A 25874-nucleotide genomic window follows, 5' to 3' on the forward strand; every position below is an offset into this window, starting at 1 on the left:
ACCTACGCTTCCGTGACAGTCTTGGCAAAAAAGCTTTTCTTGACAACATACATACCACAAACAACTGTTCTAAACTTGCACTAAAAATACATGCTGATAGCCAGAGCCCACTGTAGATGCTTTTTTAGAGAACTTCCACTGAGGGGTAAGTTACAGCTATATCACTTGTTTGAAAGTCATTTTGGACAGATTGCTGATATATTAGTAAACTTGTTCAACTTCATATTGAAAATCAGTCTGCATGAACAGGTCATTTAACTAATTGGAAATCATTTCTTTAGGTTTAGGAATGCATAAAAAAAGCCCTAACTGCACATTTAATTCTAAAATTCTAATCGCTGAAGACAATGAGTCAACTTCCTTGATAAAAAGAATTATGCATGCCCTTTACTAGTGCAGATTAACTTTTTCAAATTTCCCACTAGAGAAGAAAAACTAAGATAACGGCTTACGTAAGCTCACACTGCATATGTAGCATTGCTGGTTTTATTACAGTTTGATAGCCTTGCCAAGGATCATTTGTCATCAGTTTGAAGAAAGCAGTTATACCTGTCCACAACAGTGCAGAAGAAGACAGGTCTTCAGCTGATGAATAGCAGCTTTACTCTACCGCATTCAACCCAGGCCAGACTATCTGCAGCCTTAGCCTGATTAAAGGCTCACCAAATTTATTTTGATACATCTCTTAACTCAGCTGATGATTTTTAAACAAACATAACCAGAACTTCAGGTAGGCAGAGGTCAAAAGCCCTTATGACTTGCATTTTCACATTTAGGAATCACAGGGAAATGATGAAATCTCACGTGAATTTGTGTACAAGGGTTCCATCACACTCTCAACCGCTCCACGCTGGCAAGTTTTTACTTTGTGCAAAGAGATTACAAAACTATTAAATAATCTTTAGAAAGGTAGTTTCAAAAGGCTTTATTGAATATTTCTGAATTTGTTACAGCACTGGGAAACTACATTTTGTATTAGCCTGCTTTATACTTTCAAACCAGTTTTGATATTATATTATAGGTACTCTGTACTACTATCTTACAGAACAAGTAGTTTAGTTTGTAAGCATACATACTGGTGTTTGAATGTGACGGTGACAGCCCTGAAGACAGGGTTGCTTTGTCATATGACAACACCACAGGCAAAGGAACGATCTCTTAAAATACAGTCATGCTGGTAAACCATATGGCTGGTCCAAAGGCTCCTCTCTTCTGCTAACTTGTCCAAAAAAAGCCAGATGCATCCCCATGCTTTCACACTCTGTTGTTCATCCCAAAATAGGCATTAATTTTAGGCTTGTAACAATTCTGGTGGTAATTACCAAATTTGTTCATTTATTATGTGAGTGAGACAAATTCACTTTATATAGACTATCAGAACTTTGTGCAAATGATGTCTTAATACATAAATGAGAAATTAATTTGATATGGGGTTCTTAAGCCCAGCATTATTATTTTTTAAATTATTTTCTTAACTTCCTATATACTTTGTGTGTCTACCTTGTGCAATTAACTTTCCAGTTGCTTTATTTGTTAAATCCACGCTGGCAAATGCAATATTTCTTCCTTGCTTCAGAATCTGAGCTGTAATCAGTATCTCTTCTCCAATCTTAGCAGCAGAAGTGTATCTTCAATTAAGAACAAAATGAACAGGTAAGAGACTGTACAAAGCAAAAATCCAAGAATATTTTTTTGCATTTTTGATTATCATGAAGGGGATCAGCAGAAGTGAGTAATAAAGGCATATCTCTGCCTTCCTGCCTGCTTGCAAATCCCCCTTTCTTAAAGTCCTTGAGTTCCCCTAAGTACTGCAGTTGTAATTCAGCATAAAAATTCTCTGAGAAAATGGAGGGTAGAATGAAGCCCAGTGGTTTGGTTCTAAGGAAAAGACCGCAGTTCAAAGTTCAGCTACAAGTCCTCTTCCAGCCACTGCTGGCTCACTGCAGCCTTTCTAAACTAGTCTGACTGGTTCAGCTGCAAAAGGTCTCTGTTTCAAAGGCTCCAGAACTGTGTGGAACCTAAGCATGGGTTAACTGCTTTCCATACCCCTGGTCAGAGAAGTGTTGGAAATCTGGGAGGCCTTCAAACTTTCCAGGTTTAACACTGTTTCCATTCATTTGATAACTCCTTGGTTTTATTTATGTAAGTAGGATGGTGTGCTTTTAAAACACTCTCCAGGGAATAGGAAGAAATTCCCCCACAAAAAGCCTGGAAAGAATTAGGAGGAGCACGATCCAACCATGATCTGGGGTAAGGGGACATTGACATGCAGAATTACAGAGAAGAATGTATAATTGCTGGATATAAATCTTAGTGAGATAAATTTCATCAACCAGTCCATTTCTATACATGACACCATGTCAAAATTATGTAGTCATGCCTAATGCTAATGTAGCACAAGCCCCATTAGTTGACAGGGGCAGGGTTTCTGTCTTGTTTCATTCTCAGAGGCTGCTGCCAATTCTCTTCTGATAAAATAAGTTTCTCTGTTTCTGTTTGTTCTTTCCATTACTGAAACACTTTCTTGTGACAACTTTTTAAAAAGCTCCTTCCCCAAAAGGAAAAAGTTGTATTACAGCAATATTTGATGGGCTAAACAAAGCTACTAATATTGCTACACATAACATTTCCCAAAGATTATGCTACTCAATCATTTTGGATCACTTCCAGAGACAGCACTTTCTTAAGATTTTAGCCCTTATGCAATTGGGTAGGCATATTCGAATGTAAATAATTCAGATGCTGGCCTCTTGTTATACTACTGTAGGGAAAAAACATTAACATAGGAGAATTTCAGGTTTTCATTTCCAGTGACTTCCTAGTCATTACAGTGGTTGTATAAAGCTTAAATACATGCTCCAGTCCCACCGGCCCAGTGGAGAAATGAGAAGGTGCTGTGGGGGAAAGGAGGGAACCTGGTAGAGATACAGATCACCCCACACAGGCTTTTAAAGCTGCTTTTATTTTTTTTTTTTTTTAGTCAGTTTTGATGAAGGGTTACTTTTCCAAAATTTTTAATGCTCTGTTAGTTATTCCAAGTAGGATCACTTTAGTTCCAATCATTCATAACCTCTTCAGTAAAAGTAATGAATAATAATAGCATGATCAAAAAAGGTTTCAGAACAACTTTTTTTTTTTCATTAAAGACACTGTGCTTTAAATTTGCATTGCAGGAAGTACTATTCTCAGTATAAAACTACCTTTAAATGACACATTTCAAGGTCAAGGGTATCTTCCTCCACTGAGAAATTCTGATTCCATCTGTAATTCATCCTCTATGTGAGCATACAACACCGCTAAACTGTTTCCTGTTTTAACATTTTATGGACTAATACCGAAAAGGGGTTTATAGAAAGCTGCTTACCCTAAAGCTTGGTGTTTGAGGGCACACTCTAATACATCTTTGCAAGCAAAGACAAAAGTTGAACCAATTTTGTAAAGCTAAGATTTACCACATAACAACATCCCTTTACATTCTATGCATGAATGGGCACCATCCCTTAAACTCCTGTAACTAGTAAAAGTTTAAGGAAGTCCAACTCGAATTTTGCAACCAAACAGCAATACCCCCAAATACACCCACCCACCCCAATTTACAAAAACAAAACTTCTGAAACCAAACACCTTTTTAAAGTGAGTACTACAGCACAGAAATTATGTACAATGGAGTCAACACCATGTTAGGGGAAGAAAAGTTAGTATGTTCAGATGAACATGCTAGATGATACCTACGTGATGTTCATGTCCACACTGACCCCAGGCACTGCTCTTTCCGTGTACAGCAACGCTGCTGTCGACACCACGTCCACAAGTGTGGCTGTCAAACCTCCATGTAACGTACCACCTCTGTTTGTATGCTCCTCCTCTACTTTCATTTCACAAACAATTTTTCCAGGAGTTGCAGAAAGAAGTTTCATCTGTATAACCAAAAAAGGAATAAAAAGCTTACTGATGATAGTACCAACACCCAATACTGCCCTGAATCAAAATGAAAGTAAATCTTGTTTTATTCTGGACTCATGAGACAAATTAAAACATAGAAAATATAGTAAATCAACTGTCACATTAGGTATTTCCATAATTTTTGAGCAAAGATTGCCACCTTAGAAAAATCTGTATTTCTAGTGCAGATAAATATTTAAACTGACAGATTAACAAAACTTCAACACTTGCTATGCTCTCAGGAACTGCTTAGGAGACAACATTCTTCTTCAGTTTTCCTTTTGCTTTAATCTGGGACCGAAAAGCCAGATTAGAGGGAACACAAAACTGCTCTATATGAGTGTACCATAGCCATGAATGCATATCTGTTAGCACACAAAATGGAAACAAGACCGACAGTAATTCATAACCATTATACTAGAGCAACCTCAGTTACAAATCAGTATTTTGAACTGAGCGCTAGAAACACTAATCAGATTGGCCTCCCTGCGCTGAAATTCATATTCCTGGGTATAAGTATGCAAGACTGTGTCACACTGTATTACAGCATCATGATTTGTGTATACACTTGTATTCCAACCCACAGGTGTTAAACAGAAAATGACAGTACATCCATGTTATCATGCTTCCCTCTGTACCTATCCAAAAAGCTGGATTTTTGAGACCAAGGCGTTACTGAAATTCAGTACTTTAAAATCTTTTTTCAAGTTTCTTCAGTTAGTAACATTGTATTAAAAATCTGAAAGGAGATGCAAAACTGGGGCAAGTTCAGTGAATATATTTACACATACAACTAAGACTTTAAAGTACCTTAAGACTGTCACAAGTAAAATGTGGACTTAATATTTATTATAATTCCTACTAATTTACTAATTCTTTTACAATTTTTTAACTTACATGTTTCCATACCGTATCAGCTGAGTTGACTTGAATATTTTTAATCTTAAAAGGAATTGATTGAAATGTCTCCAGTCTCACTATTCCTTAATTATTCTGCAGTGTAAGAGCTCAGTTTCAGCTAATGCCCCTTTCTGATAGGCCAAAGTTTATCCAAGCTTTGCAGAGTAACGATCCTAAGGTAAATGACAATGTAGTACACAGTCCATCTATGAATAGAAAAAGCTGGAATTAAGTAGAGGGGAAATCACTGAGGCAGTGTCCTAATACAGAAATAGCAACTTGACCAATGAAAATCCCGAGTCTCAAAGCAGGCGTGCTGCACTGACTGGAGGCCTAAGTTTCTGACAGAATTTCTAATGAGGACTTTACTGATGCTTGACACTGGGAGCAGATGGCTTCCACTACAGTCAGGGAGTTTTCCAATCCACCAGCAAGGCAAGGAAAGCATCTGGCTTCATTTGTCATTGATCTGGCACTAGCTGCACGCTCTCCTTGACGAAAATAGTTCGGTATTTGAACACTTCCAGGGCTTACACAGCTAGAGTTGCTAGTTTGTCCTTCCACAGCCCTCCTGTGCTTGTCCTCCCACACGTCTGTCTCACTGAGCATACCGTATGCTGCTTCAGCTTCCAGCCACTACTGCGATGCACTACTTTAGAGACAGGGCTTTAAAACCCACAGTCATTTAAAGCCCTATATAGATAACACATTGAAATTAAACCTGCAACAAAGTCTGATGCTGAGCTGAAAAGTTTCAAACTAAAATCCGTCTTTTCCAGAACAGGAAAAAACTGGAGTTGTACTCAGTTACGGTAAGAAAGGCTTCAGGCATCTCCCAGAAAGACAGCAGATACTTCAAATTCAAACAAAATAATAACAATAAAAGTACAGTTATGTTCATAACATCATAATTCTAGAAGGAGACTGCAGAAAAAGTCTGAAAAGTATTCCAGACCAAGGTAGGAAGCTTCCAGCCACTTACCCTTATGAGCTGAAGTACTACATTTGGTAGGATTATAGGGCAAAGGAGAGTGAAGTTACCACAGTGAAGAGATGACAAAGAAGAACTAGCTGGACTCTATAAATGAAGGAGCTTCTCAAAGCTTTATAACTTAACTTTTATATACAAGACCAACATGTCTCACCAAGATATGTTGGTCTTGTATATAAAAGTTAAGACAGTTACTTTGCAAATAGATACTTTCTATTAAATGTATCGGATCACGGAGCTGTCAACAAAAACACTGCTTCCGGTATCACATCCTTTACAATGCAAACCAATTTTTTTATGTGGTTGGTTTTCTTAGATGTATGTACTGCATCACTCCATGTCACAATTACATAAACAGACAGAAACTACACAGAGAATTTTAGCATTGCAAAATTTAATGAGAATACAGAAACTGCTTCACAGGACCATCCTACACAGCAGCTACACTACTGCACACTACAGAATTTATAACAAAGTAATGTCATTTCAACTGTTTTGGTCATAACATATGTCACACCACTATCAACACTATCAAGCTGCAACAAGGCTTTTATAAACTTTCCCATACCAGGTTAACTTCAAGAAGTAGTTTTAGTGCCTTGCCCCGGCACAGCCACCAACCCCCCACAAGGTTTCAACAGTTCATCTACTGTCCGTGCTGTTTCTTCAGCCTCTTTAGGACAGTCCACACTGCTTCTTGCCTCTGCTGCATCCAGATTTTTTCTGCTCCAGGCTCCTCTTCTAGCCAGCCTTTCCTCATCCAGGCACCCTTCTTCTCTCAGGGTGTTCTCTCTCCTCCCTCTGCTTCTCCCAGGTCCTCTTCATACAGTGCCCTCCTCTTCTATACCCCTTACAGCCATTTAACTACTTAGCAGGAACCAGCCACAGCTGCACATTATCCACATCAGCCAACCCACTGCCCCTGAAGCAAGCCCACAGCTGTATATCATTAATGTTAATTAACCTGCCTTCATTCCTCTACAATTCCTCTTATTTTCTTAAGATTTCATACCTTATGTATTTAACAATCATCACAACTTCTTTGCAAATAAACAACTCATACAGTCCAGACAATTTGTCCCTGAATTCATACACATATTCCTTCTTCACTTTTATCTTGGGCTTTTTAGCTTCTGGGGGCTGATAACCTTTCTTCTCATCTGCTTTCTTGACGTCTGGGATTTTGTTTTCTTCAGAGGGAGGTTCTAATGAGCTTATAGTACCTTGCCCTTTCACCTCTTGGGTCACACTGGACAGTAACCTGAATGAGCTTGCAGCAGCAGATCTAGAATACAGCATTATCACATCATTCCGTGTCCTGAAAAGCTCCTTAACATCCTTGTGGTCACCCATTTCTTCTATGAGCGGAAACACTTTCAACAAGCACATGAACATGAGGAAGAACACCGCCAGGCCGAGCAGCAGCAGCAGCGGCGGCGGGAGCCGGCTGTGGCACCGCAGTGCTCCGGCGCCTGCCCTCGGCACAGCCATCACCGCTGCCTGGCCGGAGCCACCGCTGCGGGCTGCTGCCACGTCTGGCCGTGCACTCTGCCACTACTGCCCATCACCCCCAGCCTCTTAACGCCACGGCAGTCAGGCTTCCTTCTCTTTGATCCCCGATATGAAGAAATAGTGCGAAATAGGGACAATAAACATCGCATCGATTGTGATTGTATGTGTCTGCTCAAGGAGTGTAGGTGTGGTGATTGGTCACATAACCATATAGTTTTAAGGAAATAACTAATGAAAGAAAGAGTCTGTTCTTCTTCCTCTAACAAAAGGGGCTATTTATAAAAAGGATGAGAAACATTCCAATGTTATCTAGAGGGAGCACTAAATCTCCTTGCTAAAGAAAACTAGATGGCCGACAAGGACATGAATTAGCTGCAAACTTGCAAGACCACCACATTCCAGGCAAAGGATTGATAAGCTAATTAACATACGAAGCGAGAGTAGGCGGGGTTAGAAAACTAATATGTATAGGCGTTAATTGAATATTCATTGTATAAATATAAGACAGTTACTTTAGACATGCACGTTAGGCGGAAGGATCCCCCGTGCATCCAGCGCTGCCAATAAAGGATCCTCAGTCACTAAGAAATTTTGACTTCGTTCTTTAAATCATCGCAACGGCTCACCTCTACTGGTGTCTGATCCGGATCCCTAGGCTCTCCTCACCTATCTCAACGTGATCTGGATCGCTGGCTATACCCACCTGCCTCCGCTATATTTAAATCAATCTGGCGACCCAGATGGGACACCCCTCTGCCGGGCTGTAGGGCCCGCTGGGAATAGGACTCCCTAGGGTACCCCCGGGAATTCCCAGAGGGACTCCTTGACTCTACGGAACCCCATCGCTGTAAGTGACAGTATTCTTTATTTTGGTTTGTTTGTTTGGTAGACCGGTCATTTGGAACCGCCCATAAGTCAGAAGACAGAAGTTAACTTCTGCAGGGTGGTGTATAGTTTTGTGGCTAGCACCTTAAGTATACGTTTGGTTTTGTTGGCATTCAACTGCTGTTTGGAGCCTGGCAAGTTCGCCTATAGGGCTCGTTTGGCACGGTCTTGCTTATTACGGTTTTCTGACTTATTGGGTGTGGAAATTTGACTCTGATTATCGTTATTGTGATTTTGGCTATATTCTTGGTAATCTTGCTTATTAAGGTTTCTGACTTATTGGATGTGGAATTTGACTCTGATTATCGTTATTGTGATTTTGGCTGTATTCTTGGTAATAATAGTGGGTTCTTGGTGGTGCTGTAGAAAGGTACCTGCATGTTGCATTTTGTAAGTGTTAAGTGTATTCTGTTAGTGTGAAGTGGGAAAATGGGAGGAAAACAAAGTGGTGGGATTTTAAAAGAAAAGCCCTTTAGGATGTGTTTTGAGTCATTGGAAGGATATTGGAGGATCCGCTGGTGGAAAAGTGAATAGGAAAACATTGATAAAATATTGTAATCAATGGCGGCCGCTTTATAAGCTGGAATGTGGAGAAAAGTGGCCTTTTAATTAATAATTACAAGGTTATTAATAATTGTTATACTCATTTATGCTGGAAATGTGAGAACATTTCTGTATTCAGTATATTACAAATGTTGGTATGTGGTTATTGTCTTGAACATCCGAGGGGTGAAAGTGAACCTCTGTATGTTTTAAAGTGTATATGGTGTAAAGAATTATTATATGTATGGTGGCGACAAGAAATTGAATGCCCTGACTGTAAGGTTTGGACGCCTTGGGATAAGAGAGAGAGCTGTAAGTGAAATTAGAGTCTCTGTGGCTGGGATAGCGATTGAGATAATAGTAAGAAAGGTCACTGGAAGGAAATGGGGGGGCAGCTGGGGGAAGCGTGAATAAGAGAACTTTGGCTAAGTACTGCAATCAGTGGTGGCCCCTGTATAAGTCAGGGGACAGAGAAAATGGCCCTTAAACGGCACACTGAATTATAATGTTTTGCTAAAATTAATGTTATTTTTAAGGCGAGAGGAAAAATGGGATGAAGTAATGTATGCTGGTATGTTTTTCACTCTGAGGAATCAGCCAGAGTGGCAAAAGAGTGTAGTATTAACCTAGCTCCACAAGATCCCTTAATATTAGCAATGGAAAAGGATCAGAGGGGAGGTTGTGGTTCCTTCTATGGAGTAACCAGAATTAAACACGTTGTAAGATAAAACTTGTACTAATGTCTGTAAGACCTGAGGTGGGGCGGGGGGGTGTGGAGAATCAAAGACCCTGTGAAAGTGTTAAAAGTATCGGGGTGAGTTTGTACAAACCCCCATACCCGCCTGAAGGTGCGGCTGAGTCACCCTGGACGCATGGCAGGGTGTTTGCTGTTTGCCTGCAAAGGCGCGATATGATACGTAAGAACACAGACTTAAAGCAACAAGGAGCAGATTTGCATTAAGGGTAAGAAAGAGTTAAAGCAGAAGTGCTGTTGCAGAGGCAGGCTTGTGTAACCTGCAGAGCAGGAAGACCATTTCCAGTCCCGATCCTTCTCTCCTGCTCCAATCCTTCTGATGGTCTCCATGTTTGCCACCAAGAAAGATCTTGAGCTCCGCTGCTGGCTGCAACCCAGTAGGCGCTGAGTGGTGAGAACATATGCCATGCCAGACCTTGATGTGAGGAATGTCCCCCTCCGTTATAAGAGGGTCATCCAGGAAGGAAGAACATAAGATGGCCCATTGAGGCACTGATTTGGAAACTGGAAACTGCCTGGCCGACCATGAGGCCATACAAGTAGCAGAGGAGGTAGGAAAGGAGGAATTATCCTTAATACCAGATGGTAAAATCCAAACTGTAAGTACAGATCAAGAGCCAAACTATTCTAAAGAAAACTTAAAGCTAATTCAGGACATGAATGATGAGATAAGTGGACTTATTTGAGGGATGGTCATATAGTGGTACCATCCAATTTAATATGGACCACAGCCCTAACAGAACAAAATAAGATGCATTGGGGAGCTGATAATTTATATAAAAGTCTAAATCAGAAATTGGTAGGGTGAAACTTGTATACTGTAATAAAACAGGTGACTCAGCAATGCAAAATGTGTTTGAAAATTAGCCAGGGCAACAGTGGCAAGGTGATTTTTCTGCACTCCCAAGAAAAGGGGGGTACCGATATTTATTAAATGAATGGACACCCCAACGTATCATACAGTATTATGGACCTGCAACTTGGAATCCTAATGAACTCATTAGTGGTGCTCGAGAACCAATCTACAATCTGAATCGTATCATTCGTCTACAGGCTGTCTTGGAAATTATTACTAATCAAACAGCTAAAGCTTTTGATGTGAAATGCAATTTATCAACACAGGATGGTTCTCGATTACCTGCTAGCCGAAGGAGGAGGTGTTTGTGGTAAAGTAAATGTTTCCAATTGTTGTTTGAAAATTGATAACAATGGTGAGGTAGTTAAACAAATCACATCAGAGATAGGGAAGTTAGCCCATGTTCCCGTCCAAACTTGGAAAGACTGGAACATTGACTTGTTTTCCTGGCTTCTCGGGAGCCCCTGGGTAAAACGAATCCTATTTTATTTGTTATGTGGATTAGCCACCTAATTGTTTTTGCCATGTGCTGTTCCATGTTTTATAAGATTAATCCAACACGTTATAACTAACATGCAATTTGCTATTATGGTTTCACCCGATGGCGTTAAACAAATGCGACTAGTATGACAAAATGTACACACAAAATAACATTTTAATAGCCAACAAGAATTTGGAAACAACTGACTCTTAACAATTCAGATAGCGTGGGCTGAGTAAGAAAAAAAATAGAATAGCAGCAAAAACAACCACCAGGCACGCAAAGATGAGGATATGGCAACGTCTTTTATACTTTTCCACCTCCGCCGTAAGTTCTTGACGTGTGACAGTAGAAAAACGCACCCTCTGCCTAAACAACAAAAAAAAAAAAAAAAAAGAAAGGTTTTGATTCCCCTTTATAATGAACCATAAAGGTTAGACGTTTAAAAAACACTCACCTTATAGGATGTTCAGAGGGGGAAATGCACACTCCAGACCCTTCTTCCCTGGCAGGTGACGCGGTGGTCTGGTGGTGAGAAAACATTACATTAAAACAGGGACCTGTCATTTGGCCATAGTGCCATAAATGTTACCATTAACAGACTTACCAGAGCAGAAAGCTCGGGAAATGGGTTTGGGACTTCATCTGGGCACACAGTAGCCATTGTTTATCACACGAATGATCCACGTATACCTTTGAACATGCGCATGCGCGATTTTAAAGCCCCACGGAATGTGTTGGAAAAATCTGGAAAGACCGCGCATGCTAAATCCCTATAGTCTAGCCATGATAGTGACGCATGTAAAAAAAAGGGAATGTGTTAAGAAAAAGTGTTATTTTTAGGTTTTGTTTTTGTAGGTTATTATTATATGTATTACCCAACCCTTTAGATTTATTTTGAAAACTGTGTGTTTGATGCAAAGTACAAACATGAACTAAAAATTGAATAGCAGAATAACAGTCCAGCAAAGTCTCATGTAACGTGAAAACAGACTTCTTCACTCGTGAATCCAGTATTTCTCTTCAGGAAGTGACGAAGATGAACAGAAAAGAACGAGCCGCTTGTATCCACTATTCAAGAATAAAGAAAACTCCTGAGAAATCATGGGCCGTCACTCCGGCAGGACCCCCAGGACTACGATTCTTCAGGTCATAATTATAGTCAGATGTTTGCCAAATTTGTACTTAACTCTGTGGAATAAGAATGTACATTTATCCCTGGTACAAGGCATATCTCAAGCTCTGAATAAAACTGATTGTTGGATATGTACATATATGCCTGAATATGGAGGAAAGGGTATATCATTGATTAGATTTCCATTACCTAGGAATACATCTTAGGAAAGACTGTAGGAAAATACCTCTTGGAGTATTGAAAATGATGAAATTTTGAAATTAGAGATAAATAGTCCTAAGGTACAAGAGTCATACTATATGTGTGTTCAGAGATGTAATCCACCTAAAAGAATGGGAATTGTGGATTGTAATCCCGTAATGTATGTAGGAACTCAATCCTTTTGTAATAACACTTTAAACATCGGTACTTCACTGTCTGTTAACTCTACTGCTTGGCCAGTGCCCAAAGGGAAAGGATGGTACTGGCTGTGCAATGATACAGCTCGAAAGGTTTTACCTAAAAATTGGAAGGGAACTTGCACCTTGAGAGCAGTAGTGCCTAATATGACAGTACATGATTCGTTCTCACGAGGATACTTAAACACAAATCCTATAATAGAGAGGCCTACTACATTCCATAATTTTGCTCGATTGTTTGTCCTTTGGTTAAGTGTGAGTAAATTGAGAAAAAAACCATAATCAATATATCTGCGATAATAGAGAAATTAGAAAACAGAACAATTGATGCATTGAAAGCCCAACAAGAGGAAATATCTAGCCTCTCACAAGTGGTGTTACAAAATAGAATAACTTTGGATTTGCTGTTAGCTGATCGAGGGAGAGTATATACAGTTATAAATACTAGTTGCGTATACGTGGACCAAAGTGGAAGAGTTTGCACTGACTTAGAGGAAATATGGAAACAAACCGAGGTATTACATGAAGTAAGTGAGGATGATGTGTCTTGGGATTTTGGAAATCTTTGGACAACTCTAACTTCTTGGTTACCTAATGTACAATGGTTAAAACAGATGTTAGCTGCCATAGTTTTGTTGACTGTTTTAATAATACTTGTGTGTGTTCTGTTCAAATGCTTATTCTATTGTACTTTTAAAAGATGAAATAGAAAAGGAATTTGCTTGTATCAAGAAAAGGGGGGAATGATGTGAATAAGCTGTAAATAATATGGTCAAGTTTGTATTCATAAACCAATATTCATTTTAATGCATAATTAAGCTTGTAATTGTATAGCGACAAAGGGGTTAAAATGTCTGAAAGATCATATAGACTGTTCTGGCAAGAAAGTTGCAAATCTCTGCAAGGGGAGCTGTCCTCCTTATCTGCAAAGCAAGCTGCCCTACCAAGGAGATAACGGGACAGCTGGATGTCCTTGAGTAAAACTACAAGGGGTACTGTAAAAACCCTGGGAAAGATTTCTACAAGTCTGCCAGCTCATCACTTTTGAGACCTAAGGTGAAAAGTACACCATGAGGAAGACCTACGGCCTTCCTCCCATAGAGCACTGCCCACATTCTAAAGACCCCGGCCCACAATTTTTGGAAGAATCTGCGCAAGCGTGAAAGACTGATAAGCTAATTAGCATACGAAGCGAGGGTAGGCGGGTTCAGGTAATGAATATGTATAGGAGTTAATGAAATATTCATTGTTTCATTATATACATATAAGATAATCTGCCCCTCCGGGTGTGTACGATTGGTGGAAGGATCCCCCGTACACCCGGCGCCGACAATAAAGAATATTTAGTCACTAAAATCTGGTTTTGGACCAGTGAATCACTACAAACCTGCAAGACCACCACATTCCAGGAAACGGACTGATAAGCTAATTAACATACCAAGCGGGGTTTAGGTAACGAATATGTATAGGCGTTAATTGAATATTCATTTGTTTTATTGTACAAATGTGAGATGGTTCGTCACTTCGGGTATGCACGCTTGTGGAGGAGCGATCCCCCGTGCATCTGCGCGCAATAAACATACCTACTTTATAACTTTCGAGTGATAGAGTCTAATTCCGCACGTCAGACCCTTATTGTCAACATGATGAATACACCAAGACCCTTAGTGTCAGCACCATGGATGTACTAGACGCAAGGTCCTTGGATTCGTTATCTTTATAAGGGCCATCTGGTCCTAAGTTTCTGTCGCGTATATAACGTGGCTAAAACAAGGACTTTGAATCACGATCATTAGTCGATCGAGGAACAGAGTCTGCGCAGAAACAAGAAGGTAAAAAAGGTTCACTGGAGGAAGACTCCTGATCTTCATTCTAAAGACCCCAGACAACCACGCCTAAAGAACACTTCGCAGGAGCAAAATATGTAAATGAATTCCTGGAATTGTAATGAATATGTAAATGATTTCCTGACAGAAACCATAATTGGTGGGATACTCTCTTTGGCTGGTCACTTTCTGCAACAGAAATTCTTAATGCTATGGTATACCCCATTGTGACCTTATTGAGCAGTTTAGGAATTTCCTTAATACTAACCATTTGTGGGTCTGAAGAATGTTTAAAAGGGTAACACTTATGTGTGATGCTTTATATCATTCGGGAAGACTGCTTAAGTAAAAGACTTTACTTAGTTTGATAGAAAAGGGGTGATTGATATGAAGAAATAGTGCGAAATAGGGACAATAAACATCGCATCGATTGTGATTGTATGTGTCTGCTCAAGGAGTGTAGGTGTGGTGATTGGTCACATAACCATATAGTTTTAAGGAAATAACTAATGAAAGAAAGAGTCTGTTCTTCTTCCTCTAACAAAAGGGGCTATTTATAAAAAGGATGAGAAACATTCCAATGTTATCTAGAGGGAGCACTAAATCTCCTTGCTAAAGAAAACTAGATGGCCGACAAGGACATGAATTAGCTGCAAACTTGCAAGACCACCACATTCCAGGCAAAGGATTGATAAGCTAATTAACATACGAAGCGAGAGTAGGCGGGGTTAGAAAACTAATATGTATAGGCGTTAATTGAATATTCATTGTTTTATTGTATAAATATAAGACAGTTACTTTAGACATGCACGTTAGGCGGAAGGATCCCCCGTGCATCCAGCGCTGCCAATAAAGGATCCTCAGTCACTAAGAAATTTTGACTTCGTTCTTTAAATCATCGCAACGGCTCACCTCTACTGGTGTCTGATCCGGATCCCTAGGCTCTCCTCACCTATCTCAACGTGATCTGGATCGCAGGCTATCCCCACCTGCCTCCGCTATGTTGGGCACTGCCAGCACCGCTCAAAACTTCAAATGTCCCCCAGCACAGCCATTACTGCTGTCACTGCTCATTACACTCAGTCTCATAATCTGAAGATCATGAGGTCAAACTTCACACGCGGCACCAATTGTCACAGCACTATCAAAACTATCAAGCTGCAACAAGGCTTTTACTTTCCCATACCAGGTTAACTTCAAGAAGTAGTTCTAGTGCCTTGCCCCGGCACAGCCACCAACCCCCCACAAGGTTTCAACAGTTCATCTACTGTCCGTGCTGTTTCTTCAGCCTCTTCAGGCCAGTCCACACTGTTTCTTGCCTCTGCTGCGTCCGGATTCCTCCTTCACCGGCTCCTCTTCCAAGTCAGCCTCGGCTCATCTGAACCTTCTTCTTCTCCCTGCTTCTCTTGGGGCCTGTCCTTGCCTCTCCTACATCCAGGGCACTCTCTCTCCTCCCTGCTTTTTCTGGGTCTCTCTTCATCCAGAGGAGCTCCTTCTCTTCATTTGGTACTCTCTCTTCCATACCCCTTAGAGCCATTTAACTACTTAGCAGGAACCAGTCACAGCTGCTTTAACGCACATTATCCACATCAGCCAACCCACCACCCCTGAAGCAAACCCACAGCTGCATATTATCGATGTTAATTAACCTGCCTCCATTCCTCCACAGACACAGAGCTGGACCAGTCAAATACATTCCTTTAGACCTTGTGCAGAAACTCATAGAGCAACTGAAGTGCTTCTGCTTTCAGCCTGGCTTCAAGGTGAGGTGTGAGATGTTATAACAAGCTATTTTTTTATTATTATTTTTAAACAGAGAAAAGTAATAATTTATCTTGAAATTTCACAGTCCTGAAAGTTAGCTTAGTCAGAGATACCAGGAAGGGAAGAAGAGCTGTTACTAAGCAACTCATGGAAGGTTATTCAGCACAGTCCTCATCTGCAGAGAGGCACTCGAAGGCAGCTCTAACATTTAAGAAGAGTTCAGTAACACTTGTACCTTCTACCGTGTGTTACCCTCACAGACACACAGTCCCTCAGGGGACCTTGAATACGTGGAAAACAGCACCAGGCCCGCACTGCCCGCGGCCATGCCCCGGCCGCCAGGGTTCAGCGAACCCACCGCAGGCCTCCGCCTGCTGCCGCTCCGGCGGCGGCCTGGCCCCTGCGCAGGGGGGCCTGCTGTCCCCCACCAGGGCAGCGCGGCTCCGCAAGGCCTCTGCCGAGCCTCCGCCTGCGGGGCTGCGCCTGAGGAAAGGCCCCGGCCTGGTTCAGCCTTTTATTCTGGGAAGGGAAAACCCAGGTTTTGAACGAGAAGCCCCGCCTCGGGCGACCGGCCACCTCTCCAGCCGGGGGCTGCCGCCAGCGGCCAGCCGCCCCCCGGTCTGTACACCAGTATCGTAAGGGCGAGTGTCAGGAGGACGGGGCCGGGCTCTTTCCAGCGGAGCCCAGCGACAGAACAAAGGGCAACGGGCACAAACCAAAGGAGAAGTTCCACCTCAACATGAGGAAAAGCCTGTTTGAGGGTGACGGAGCTCTGGAACAGGCTGCCCAGGGAGGCTGCAGAGTCTCCTTCTCTGGAGACATTCACAACCCACGTGGACGCGATCCTGTGCCACCTGCTCTGGGTGACCCTGCTCTAGGGGTGTACCGATCTTCAGAGGTCCCTTCCAACCCCGACCGTTCTGTGACACTGTGCCCCTCCTGGGGGGCCGCGCCGCCCGCGAACCTCCCCCTGCGGCCCGCCCGTACCTTGCGGAGCACCCGGTCGAAGCCCTGCGACTCCACCATGTACTTCATGGCCTCCTTCAGACTCTCCATCGTGAACCCCATCTTGCCCGCTCCGCCGACGGCCGCGACTCCGCGCCCCGGAACGGCAACCCCGGCGGGCGGGGCTCGGCCCGCCTTCCGCCCGCAGGAGCTATGGAGGCGGCGGGGGAAAAGCGGGAGGGGGGAGAGGCGGCCCGTTGCCTGCAGGCGGGGAAGCCGCTGCCGGCGGCGGAGGAGGAGGAGGAGGAGAAGAAGAAGAAGAAAGAGGAGGAGGAGGAGGAGGTGTTACACCAGGCCAAGCGGAGGAAGGTGCTGTGCTCCGAGTTCGCCGCCATCACCAGTAGCGACGCGGCGGTGGCGCGCAGCTTCTTGGCCGGCAACGGTTGGCACATGGAGGTACACGCGGGGGGTTGGCGGCGGGGGCGAGGGGAGGGGGGCAGCCCCGGCGGCCCTTTCTCTGCCATCTGCCTCTATGTATTTCAGAGGGCGCTGAACGCCTATTTCGAGCCGCCGCTGGAGAAGAAGGAGGAGGAGGGGGCGGCCGGCGGGGGGGCTGTTAACTGGTAGGTGACCCCCGGGGTGGGAGGGTGGCCGGCGGGGTGAGGGTGAGGGGAGCGGGGCCTGCGACCCCGCTCCGCCGCACCTTGCCCGTCTCTGCCCCGGTCGTTTCTGCTCCTCACGCTGAAGTTTCCGTGCTAGTTCTTGTTTCCTACCCCCCCCCGCCTCTTCCCGGGGCGTCCCAGCCATCTAACTCTGGGCTAGTGGGTTTACAAGCCCAAGGGCTCGGCTTCATTTTCATTTCCACAGCCTTGTATCGCGCTGCAGTACCCGTGCAGGTGGTATTCTACACCTTTGTATACGTATTATACACCTAATGCAAAAAATAATACAACAGATATAATATACACGTTTGTGTATGCGTAAACTGCATGTAAGCGGTATACTGGACGTACGCATATTTGTATTTCTTAAAGGAAGTTGGCGTGGACATGCACACCTTGTTAAATGGACCTGTGGAAGTTAGGGCCTAAGATCTGTGGTCTTAGATACGCAGACAATCGCAGAGCAAATCCATGGGGTGTACCGAGGAACTTTTACAGACCCCGGCCCTTCACAGTCCTGAGGGAGGCTTTTTTCCTGTGGACTTACTTATTACAGTCTCACACGTTATATAGAAAAGCCTTTATGATCTTTATAGTTATGAATAAACTGCATTTGAAAACAGCATGCCTGTTTCTGCTTGATATGTGTGTATGAAAAAATGCGAGCCTGCCGAACATTAGCAGTGGTCTCTAGGTAGTCTGTGATGAGTCAGAATACGGCTGTATCAAACTGGCAGCAGCTTTTTCTTTTCCAGCCTCTCTCTGTCTTTGCACAGAGGGTTCTGTCTTGAACTGTTGTATGCAGGTTGTGTTGGGAGAGAAGACTGTTTGGAGACCTCCCTGTCAGGGGAGGATTCATTGCAGACTACACACAGACTTTGATCTTTCATCTCATAGTCCTTCAGGTTGCAGTATAAATATAAAAAGTCATCACGAAAGTAGTGGAGGCATATACCACTGCTTACAACAGCCAGTGCATCCTTGTGATATCGACACTGTGTTCGGGTCACAAGTCCAAAACACAGCACCTTTGAGCTACTGTGTTCGGGTCACAAGTCCAAAACACAGCACCTTTGAGCTACTGTGTTCAGGTCACAAGTCCAAAACACAGCACCTTTGAGCTACTATGAAGAAAATCAACGCTTACCCTAGCAAAAAACAGTACAACCATCTGTTAGCAGGTACAGTGTGGTTCTCTTCAGCAACGCAGTCCCCAAACAGTTACTAGACTAGGCACTCAAACTTAGTGTTGTTGATGTTAGTCTGCATGAAATCAACAGGGTATACGGGGCCTGTGTTTTTGAGGTGGCATTCGAGGTGAATATTCCCAAGGAAAAGGACTGTCAATCTGTCACAGAGTGAGTCTGCACATGTACCTCCCCAGGGGGTTTGGCAGTTGGAAGAATCTCAGCTGTACCACAAAGACAGCATGTAAAAGCAAGTCCTGGCTGCAGTTGTTTGTTTCTAATATGCTGGGAAGTGTTTGAAAAGCTAATGTAGACAGCCTGCCTCTAGCATGGGGAAAGAGTTGAGTTACTCAGGTGCTTCGGATTACTTTGGTTACTGTCCGATTAACTTAAATCAGAATGGTAAATGTTATAAGGAAGAGGAAGAACCACTTACTTCACCTGTGTACTAAGGCTCTGTATGACTGAGGTCTGTATTGTTTTAGTTGCTGCACTTGTAAATTATGTTGAGATCAATACATGTGAGCTTATTTCTTGGGAAAGTTTTAAATGGCCGCATGTAAGTTCTCATGGGTCTAAAATATTTTGCTTTAGGAGATAAGTGGGAGTAATTGCAGGAAGAATAGTATTGTGCATGTTGACAAACAAGTAAACTCTCTCTTTAGTATTGACCTCACAGCAGATGCAGCTACTACTAGTAATGCTGGTGTCAATAGCGCAGACTCAAGGCAACAAGAAGATGACAGCAGCTTCTCCCTGATAACTTGGAACGTTGATGGGTTGGATCTGGGAAGTCTGAAAGAACGAGCTGGAGGAATTTGTTCTTACCTGGCATTGTAAGTGTAGCTTCACCTTTGTATTGTTGTGTACCCAGCTTTAAAGGGAAAAGCATTGGTTTAGATATTTACAAATCTTCATGCCCAGATTATCTTAATGTTAGATGCAACAATACAATCACTATAAATCCGAAATAGCTGAATAAAAGTTGGTAGAGGTGTGACCCTATGCAGCATCTCAAAGGTTAAATATTTTGCGATGACTACTTTACAAAGCTTTTCGTGATTAACATTATTGTTCCAGTTGCAGTCATACGTCAAAAGCATACTTCATACTTCCATCTTGTACATAAGAGAAGGGTGAAAATGCAAGAAACTTGTTTGTCTCATTTGGGTGGTATGAATAACTTCGTGCTAGAGCAAACTTTGAAACAACAAAAAAGACTTTTAGTGAAATGTGAAAAGTGGCTCTCTAGCCGTTACTGTCTATCAAAAAAGAGAATGTGCAAGGTAAGATAAAAACAATAGAATCTGTGATTGCCTTTTATAGTTCCATCGGTGGAAGCCTGACGTGAATATATTTATTTATGAGCACTTTAACAATTGCATATGTTGATTTATCTTAATACAGTAACTTATCAGTGTAAATTAAATGTTTTAAACAAGTAATAATAATTTAAGATTCTCTTAAAACAGCAGAAACCTCTTAACCAAAATTTTCACTTGATGTTGTTAATCTGGAGTGACAATATTTTTCTTATGTAAATAAAGCCTTAGGTTTGTCCTTCACCTACTTAGAGCAGGGCTGTTCAGCAGTGTAGCAAAAATAGGGGCAGCTCTAAAGTCATGTCTAAATGGGCATTTCCAGGTCTGCTGGCCCACATGAACTGTTAGTGATTGCGCAGCTCTAATACAATAGAAGAGCTTGTCCTTGATGAGACTGGAGAAAATGAATGGCAGGTTACCTGAGAGGATCTGTTGTAAAGGAATGAGGTGGTGGCTGGAATCTCCTGGAGAACTTAAATTGGGGAGAACATGTTCCACAGCTGCTTTGCAGCTGCTTATGTTTAATTCCTCATGTATGTAGTATATGAAACCTGCGCAAATGTGTGCGAGATCAAGGTATAGGGAAATCATGCATTTTATTACCATGACAGTTCCATGTCCATAATAATCATTGTTTCCTCCCTTTTAGCAATGGTGATGTGTCTACGTGCTACTAAGTATGATGGAGACAGTTTTTCGGGTTTTTTGAAATACAGATTCTTACTATATCTAGGAAGATGAGAACAAGGTGCACCTGAAATCCCTGACCCTGTTCCATTTGGCCTCAGAGTGTAACAGTAGCACCTTTCGGTAGTTAATTTAAAATCTTTTCTCACCAATTTCAGATACAGTCCAGATGTGGTGTTTTTACAAGAGGTCATCCTGCCACTACTCTCTCTTCTACAGGTGAGAGCAGGCAGCTACACTATTATTCCAGGTAAGAAATAACCCTCAGTTTCTAACTACAGAAACTGGAAAGTTAAGTTCGGTTTTATTCTGTCTCCCTTACCGAGATCTCTGACCGTTTGTAGGAATGAAAAGCGTAAAGTGAAGAAGGAAGCACTTCAATTACTTTCTGTGTTTTGATACAGCATATAGTTTGATGCTCATTATGCATGTGAAAAGCTTTCCTGCCTGGTGGTTTCCTTTGTATTTTTTCTGCATTTTGAAAGGCTGATAGTAAGGGTAGCCAAAAAAGTGCCGTAGATAGTAATTTCGTAAATATTTTCATTTTAAAAATCTGAAAAATTAACCCTGCTATTATATAACTTTTTAACTGATGACTTCACATCTTACAAATTAACATGATTCTCCCAGATCATGGTGAAAAGGTCTCTTTTAGAACCTTAACTTCTTTATGGCATGGTCGAGATTATCTTCTGCCATTTCCTTCCCTGTTCATCTTTAGGTGCCATAGATGGCTATTTCACTGCCATAATGTTGAAGAAATCAAGAGTGAAGCTACTGAAACAGGAGATAATACCTTTTCCAACAACCGCCATGATGAGGAACCTTTTGGTTGTGCATGTGAGTGAGTCAGTATGTACTAAACGGCTGTATGTCTGCCTTCAAAACAAAAAATCCCAGGAAAGGCTGGACTGGCTTTACTCTGTGACAGTCTCAAACAGCAGAAAAACTTCTCCAAACATACAAACACAGTTGCATTTGATAATAACAAACGTAAATCTTTTATGTAAATTACTGGCCGCACTTTGTTTTGAAGTCTCATAACTTTTACTTATTTATAACTCTTTACTTTGAGGGTGACAGAGCACTGGAACAGGCTGCTCCGGGAGGTTGTGGAGTCTGCTTCTCTGGAGATACTCAAAACCTGCCTGGACATTATCCTGTGCAACCTGTTCTAGGAGAAGCTGCTTTAGCAGGGGATTGGACTAGATGATCCCCAGAGGTCCCTTCCAACCCTGACCATTTTGTGGTTCTGTAAACCTGTGAAAACAAAACTAAAAGCCTGTTATCCTCCTGTAAGCCACTTTTCTCAATGTAAAACTAATATTAAACAGAGCTCTGTCATTCAGTAATTTACTTTGTGATTACATTTTGCCTTTGGACTTTTTACCATGTTGTGAATGGTAACACTGCCTCTTTGTTTCATGCACAGGTGAGCATATCTGGTAATGAACTTTGCCTTATGACCTCTCATCTGGAGAGTACTAAAAATCACTCTAAGGAGCGTATGAAACAACTGCAAATAGTGTTAGACAAAATGCAGAAGGAGTCTGAGTCCACCACTGTTATATTTGGAGGGGATACAAACCTCAGGGACAACGAGGTAAATAGAAATAAGCAACCTTGTTAATTTTGAGAAGGTATTCTGACAAAATCTTCTCAGGCTTTTTTGTTGTCTTTATGAAAAATGACCTGCTTAGGTAGAACAGAGATATGCAACATTTATTCTTAAAAAGTGGAAGCATGACTGAAGTAGAAGCTGTGGCATTGCTATGCTGAAGCATTATTATAGCTGAGGAGATGTATACGAAGAGCTCTCTGCCCCTGCAATAACAAAATACTTTATTGGCGACATTTATAACTGAGAAGAGGCAGGAATAGTTGATGAAATTTTGATTTCAAAAACATCTTCTCATTTTGAGAACCTGATCTTTACTCGCTCAGTTCTGATTCTCAAGAGAGTTAATGCTTTTGGAATCCATGAAAGAAGAGGATGCTCTGGAGAACCAGATCTTGGGAGCTTAAAATTAATATCTCTTCATAGAGACATTCAAAATTAGAAGTAATTTTTGCCTGCTGATACTAAAAGTGAGATTTGTGCATGATTACCAAAAGGTCAGCATTTCATCCCTCCCTGTTGTGAAATTCCATTGCAGTGAACTAGAATGACATTACAACTCTTAGCAGGAGCGGCACAAGTCTTAGGAGGAGCAGCTGAGGGAACTGGGTTGTTTAGTCTGGAAGAGATTTGGGACTTTATTACTCTCTGCAGCTACCTGAAAGGAGGTTGTAGGCAGATGTGGGTAGGTGTCTTCTTCCAGTTAACTAGTGACATGACGAGGAAACAACCTCAAGTTGTGCCAGGGGAGGTTTAGATTGGGTATCAGGAAAAATTTGTTCACTGAAAGGGTTGTCAAGCATTAGAACAGGCTGCCTAGGGAGGTGGTAGAATCACCATCCCTGGAGATGTTTAAAAGACATGTAGGTGCGGTGCTCAGGGACATGGTTTAGTGATGGACTTGGCAGTCCTGGGTTACCAGTTGGACTTGATGATCTTAGAGGTCTTTTCCAACCTAAATGATTCTATGATTCTGTGGCATTGGTTCAGAGAACACGGTGTTGACCCCCAGACCTCAGAATTTCAGAGCTGAACTTTTTTTTTTTTTTGTAACATGTTATAGATTTAGGAAGTACTACAGGAATTGGTCATGCTTTAGAGTATCCTGAGAAATACCACGACTTAGAAACATTTCCAATATCTTTGTCTCTAACAACTTGGTTTTTGCAGAAAAAAGCAATGTTGTGACAACTCTGTTCTGGTTTTGAAGGTAAAATTTGTGAATTCAGTATATTCTGGATTTTCTTCCCTCCTCTTACCTTCAGGTTACTAAACTAGGTGGCTTACCTAACAACATTCTGGATATCTGGGAATTTTTGGGTAAACCTCAACACTGCCGCTATACTTGGGATACCCACTCCAATACCAACCTGCATGCAGAGTACAAGTGCAAGATGAGATTTGACCGTGTTTACTTTCGGCCTGCAGTGGAAGGGGGAAATATTATTCCACGAAGCATGGACTTAATCGGATTGGAAAAACTAGAATGTGGCAGATTCGCTAGTGATCACTGGGGTCTTCTGTGTAATTTTGATGTGGTACTATAAAAAAGAAAAAAAGGCTTGCATTGTTTGTTTTTAGGTAATTTGTTCTTGATTTACAGAATTTTACCCTCTGTGTTGAAGTGGGGCATATTTCAGTTTTCAACCCTAATGCAGTCTATGCTCTTGACTTCCACTGGAATGGCTTCATTTCAAGCTAGGTTTCCCTTTTTATTTTCCTAATAAAAATATTTGGTTTTAATAATGAATGCAAATACAAAAACATATTATGGTTTTAAAATGGGAGAAAGAGACTCTAAATACAAGTCATAAACATAATGGTTTAAAAGATGTTTTTATTTTGACATGTATTATAATCTCATAATAAATGCTGCTTTTTAATTTTAAGAATACTGTGCTTGCTTTGTTTCTTTTTGTAATAATTTCCATCACCTGTTACAACCCTCTCTTCTGTAGGGTGTTTTGTTTTAGCTTCTGAAGTTTGTGTTGTACATATGTGCACCTGCAGGCAAGACAATAAAGGAGTTGAAAGAATTACTAGATTCTCATAAAATAGGGGTTTCTTAAGTAAGAATTAAAGTAATACTGAACATAAGAATGATATGCATTCTGTTCGACAAGAAAAGGGTATAGGCAGATGCGTGAGGTTTTTCAGTTGGGATGGTGTATACCTTACTTTGTTTTTATTAACCTGGATATTTGCAGATTAAAATCTTACCTTTCCAGTGAGCTTCTAGAAACAGTGCTCTTACAAACTGTCGTGCAAAGTCTGAGCAACTCAAGGTCTCACTGGCTTTGCAAAGATCAAATAGACTTTCTTATTCAAAGAACTGTGTGGTCAATCCTATAGAAGCTGTCGTTTGTGCAAAGTACCAAGCTGATTTAAAAGGGAAAGTCTATTAACATTTTGGTGTGACATTCGGTGCACAGGTGTGGAGAGGAAGCCCAGACAACTCGTCAATGACACGAGGTGAACACAGAGGCTGACAGCCTACTAATTCCTTTAGTTGTTGTTGTTTGTCTTCTGTCTTGAGCCTGGAGCTTACAGCGTGTGTTTTGCTGGACCGCTGTGGTGGGCTGGCTATGGCGGGTAGACAAGCTTCCAGCCAGCTGCTCACTGGTTTCCACAGTGAGATGGGAGGAGGAAATGGAAAAACAGAAGTAAAAAAGCTCATGGGTTGAGAATAGACAGGGATTACACTTACTAGTTGCCCTCATGGGCAAAACAGACTTGATTTGGGGAAATGAATTTATGGCCAAGTAATATATATGTTTTAATTACTAAGTTGGGTAGATGAACATTAAAATATTTCCCTTAAACAGCCTTCCTCTCCTCTTTCCCGTGGTCAGTGTCACCCCAGGCTCCTCTCTTCTCCTTGTTACTGCCGCAGGTCACACACTGTCCCTTCAGAAGGGTGAGTGGTGGCGAGATGGGGGGTTACAGTCAGCTCACAAACGTATCTCTTGGCTGTGCCCTTCCTCTCCCACTTTCTGCTTTGGGGTGGGTCCTCTGCAGGCTCAGGCAGTATGTGCTCCACCATAGAGCACCTCCTCTGATCTTGGTGTTCCCTCTGCTGTTTCTCACTCTTCTTTTTTTCCCTCTTCCTCTGCCTGCCCCATGTTTTCTGCCGTCTTACATATGCTTTCTCCGAGGAACCACCAGCTTGGTTGTGGTGCCCAGCCATGCCCTGCAGTGTGTCCATCGGAGCTGGCTGTGCCCAGCATGAGACAGGTCCAGCCTCTCCTCACAGAGGCCCCGGCAGCCCCCTGCCAGTGCCTGGGCACCCACAAACCATGCAACTTTTAAAAAAAAGGTGGCTTCTCACACAGGCAAACAGCAGCGGCACCCCCCTGCAGCCTTACCTGCCCAGCAAGGAAAACCCCACTGATGCCGTTATTGCTCTGACACGCCTGATGGCTCTGCCTGCGTGCCCCGATGAGCCAAGTGCCGGGGAAGGAGGAAT

The 25874-nt window shown here is 42.1% G+C and overlaps 2 protein-coding genes across 3 annotated transcripts; one reads left to right on the plus strand and one right to left on the minus strand.

Moving 5' to 3' along the window:
- Window positions 1–910: 910 nt before the first annotated feature.
- Window positions 911–17083, minus strand: ACOT13 (acyl-CoA thioesterase 13). Its single transcript, XM_040588657.1, has 3 exons — window positions 16975–17083; window positions 3733–3917; window positions 911–1628 (listed from the first exon to the last, which is right to left on the minus strand). Exons 1-3 carry the CDS (start codon window positions 17053–17055, stop codon window positions 1472–1474), a joined length of 423 nt encoding a protein of 140 aa, XP_040444591.1. The 5' UTR covers window positions 17056–17083; the 3' UTR covers window positions 911–1471.
- TDP2 (tyrosyl-DNA phosphodiesterase 2) lies at window positions 17012–24297 on the plus strand. 2 transcript variants are annotated; one of them, XM_040588655.1, is made up of 7 exons: window positions 17146–17388; window positions 17476–17555; window positions 19447–19617; window positions 20949–21040; window positions 21512–21630; window positions 22223–22393; window positions 23674–24297. In XM_040588655.1, exons 1-7 carry the CDS (start codon window positions 17146–17148, stop codon window positions 23953–23955), a joined length of 1158 nt encoding a protein of 385 aa, XP_040444589.1. In that variant the 3' UTR covers window positions 23956–24297. The 2 variants fall into 2 exon arrangements, with proteins under 2 accessions (XP_040444588.1, XP_040444589.1); XM_040588654.1 differs by lacking the exon at window positions 17476–17555 and having other exon boundaries at window positions 17012–17388.
- Window positions 24298–25874: the final 1577 nt, after the last annotated feature.

This window comes from Falco naumanni, chromosome 3 (assembly GCF_017639655.2).
Source record: "Falco naumanni isolate bFalNau1 chromosome 3, bFalNau1.pat, whole genome shotgun sequence".
NCBI lineage: Eukaryota > Metazoa > Chordata > Aves > Falconiformes > Falconidae > Falco > Falco naumanni.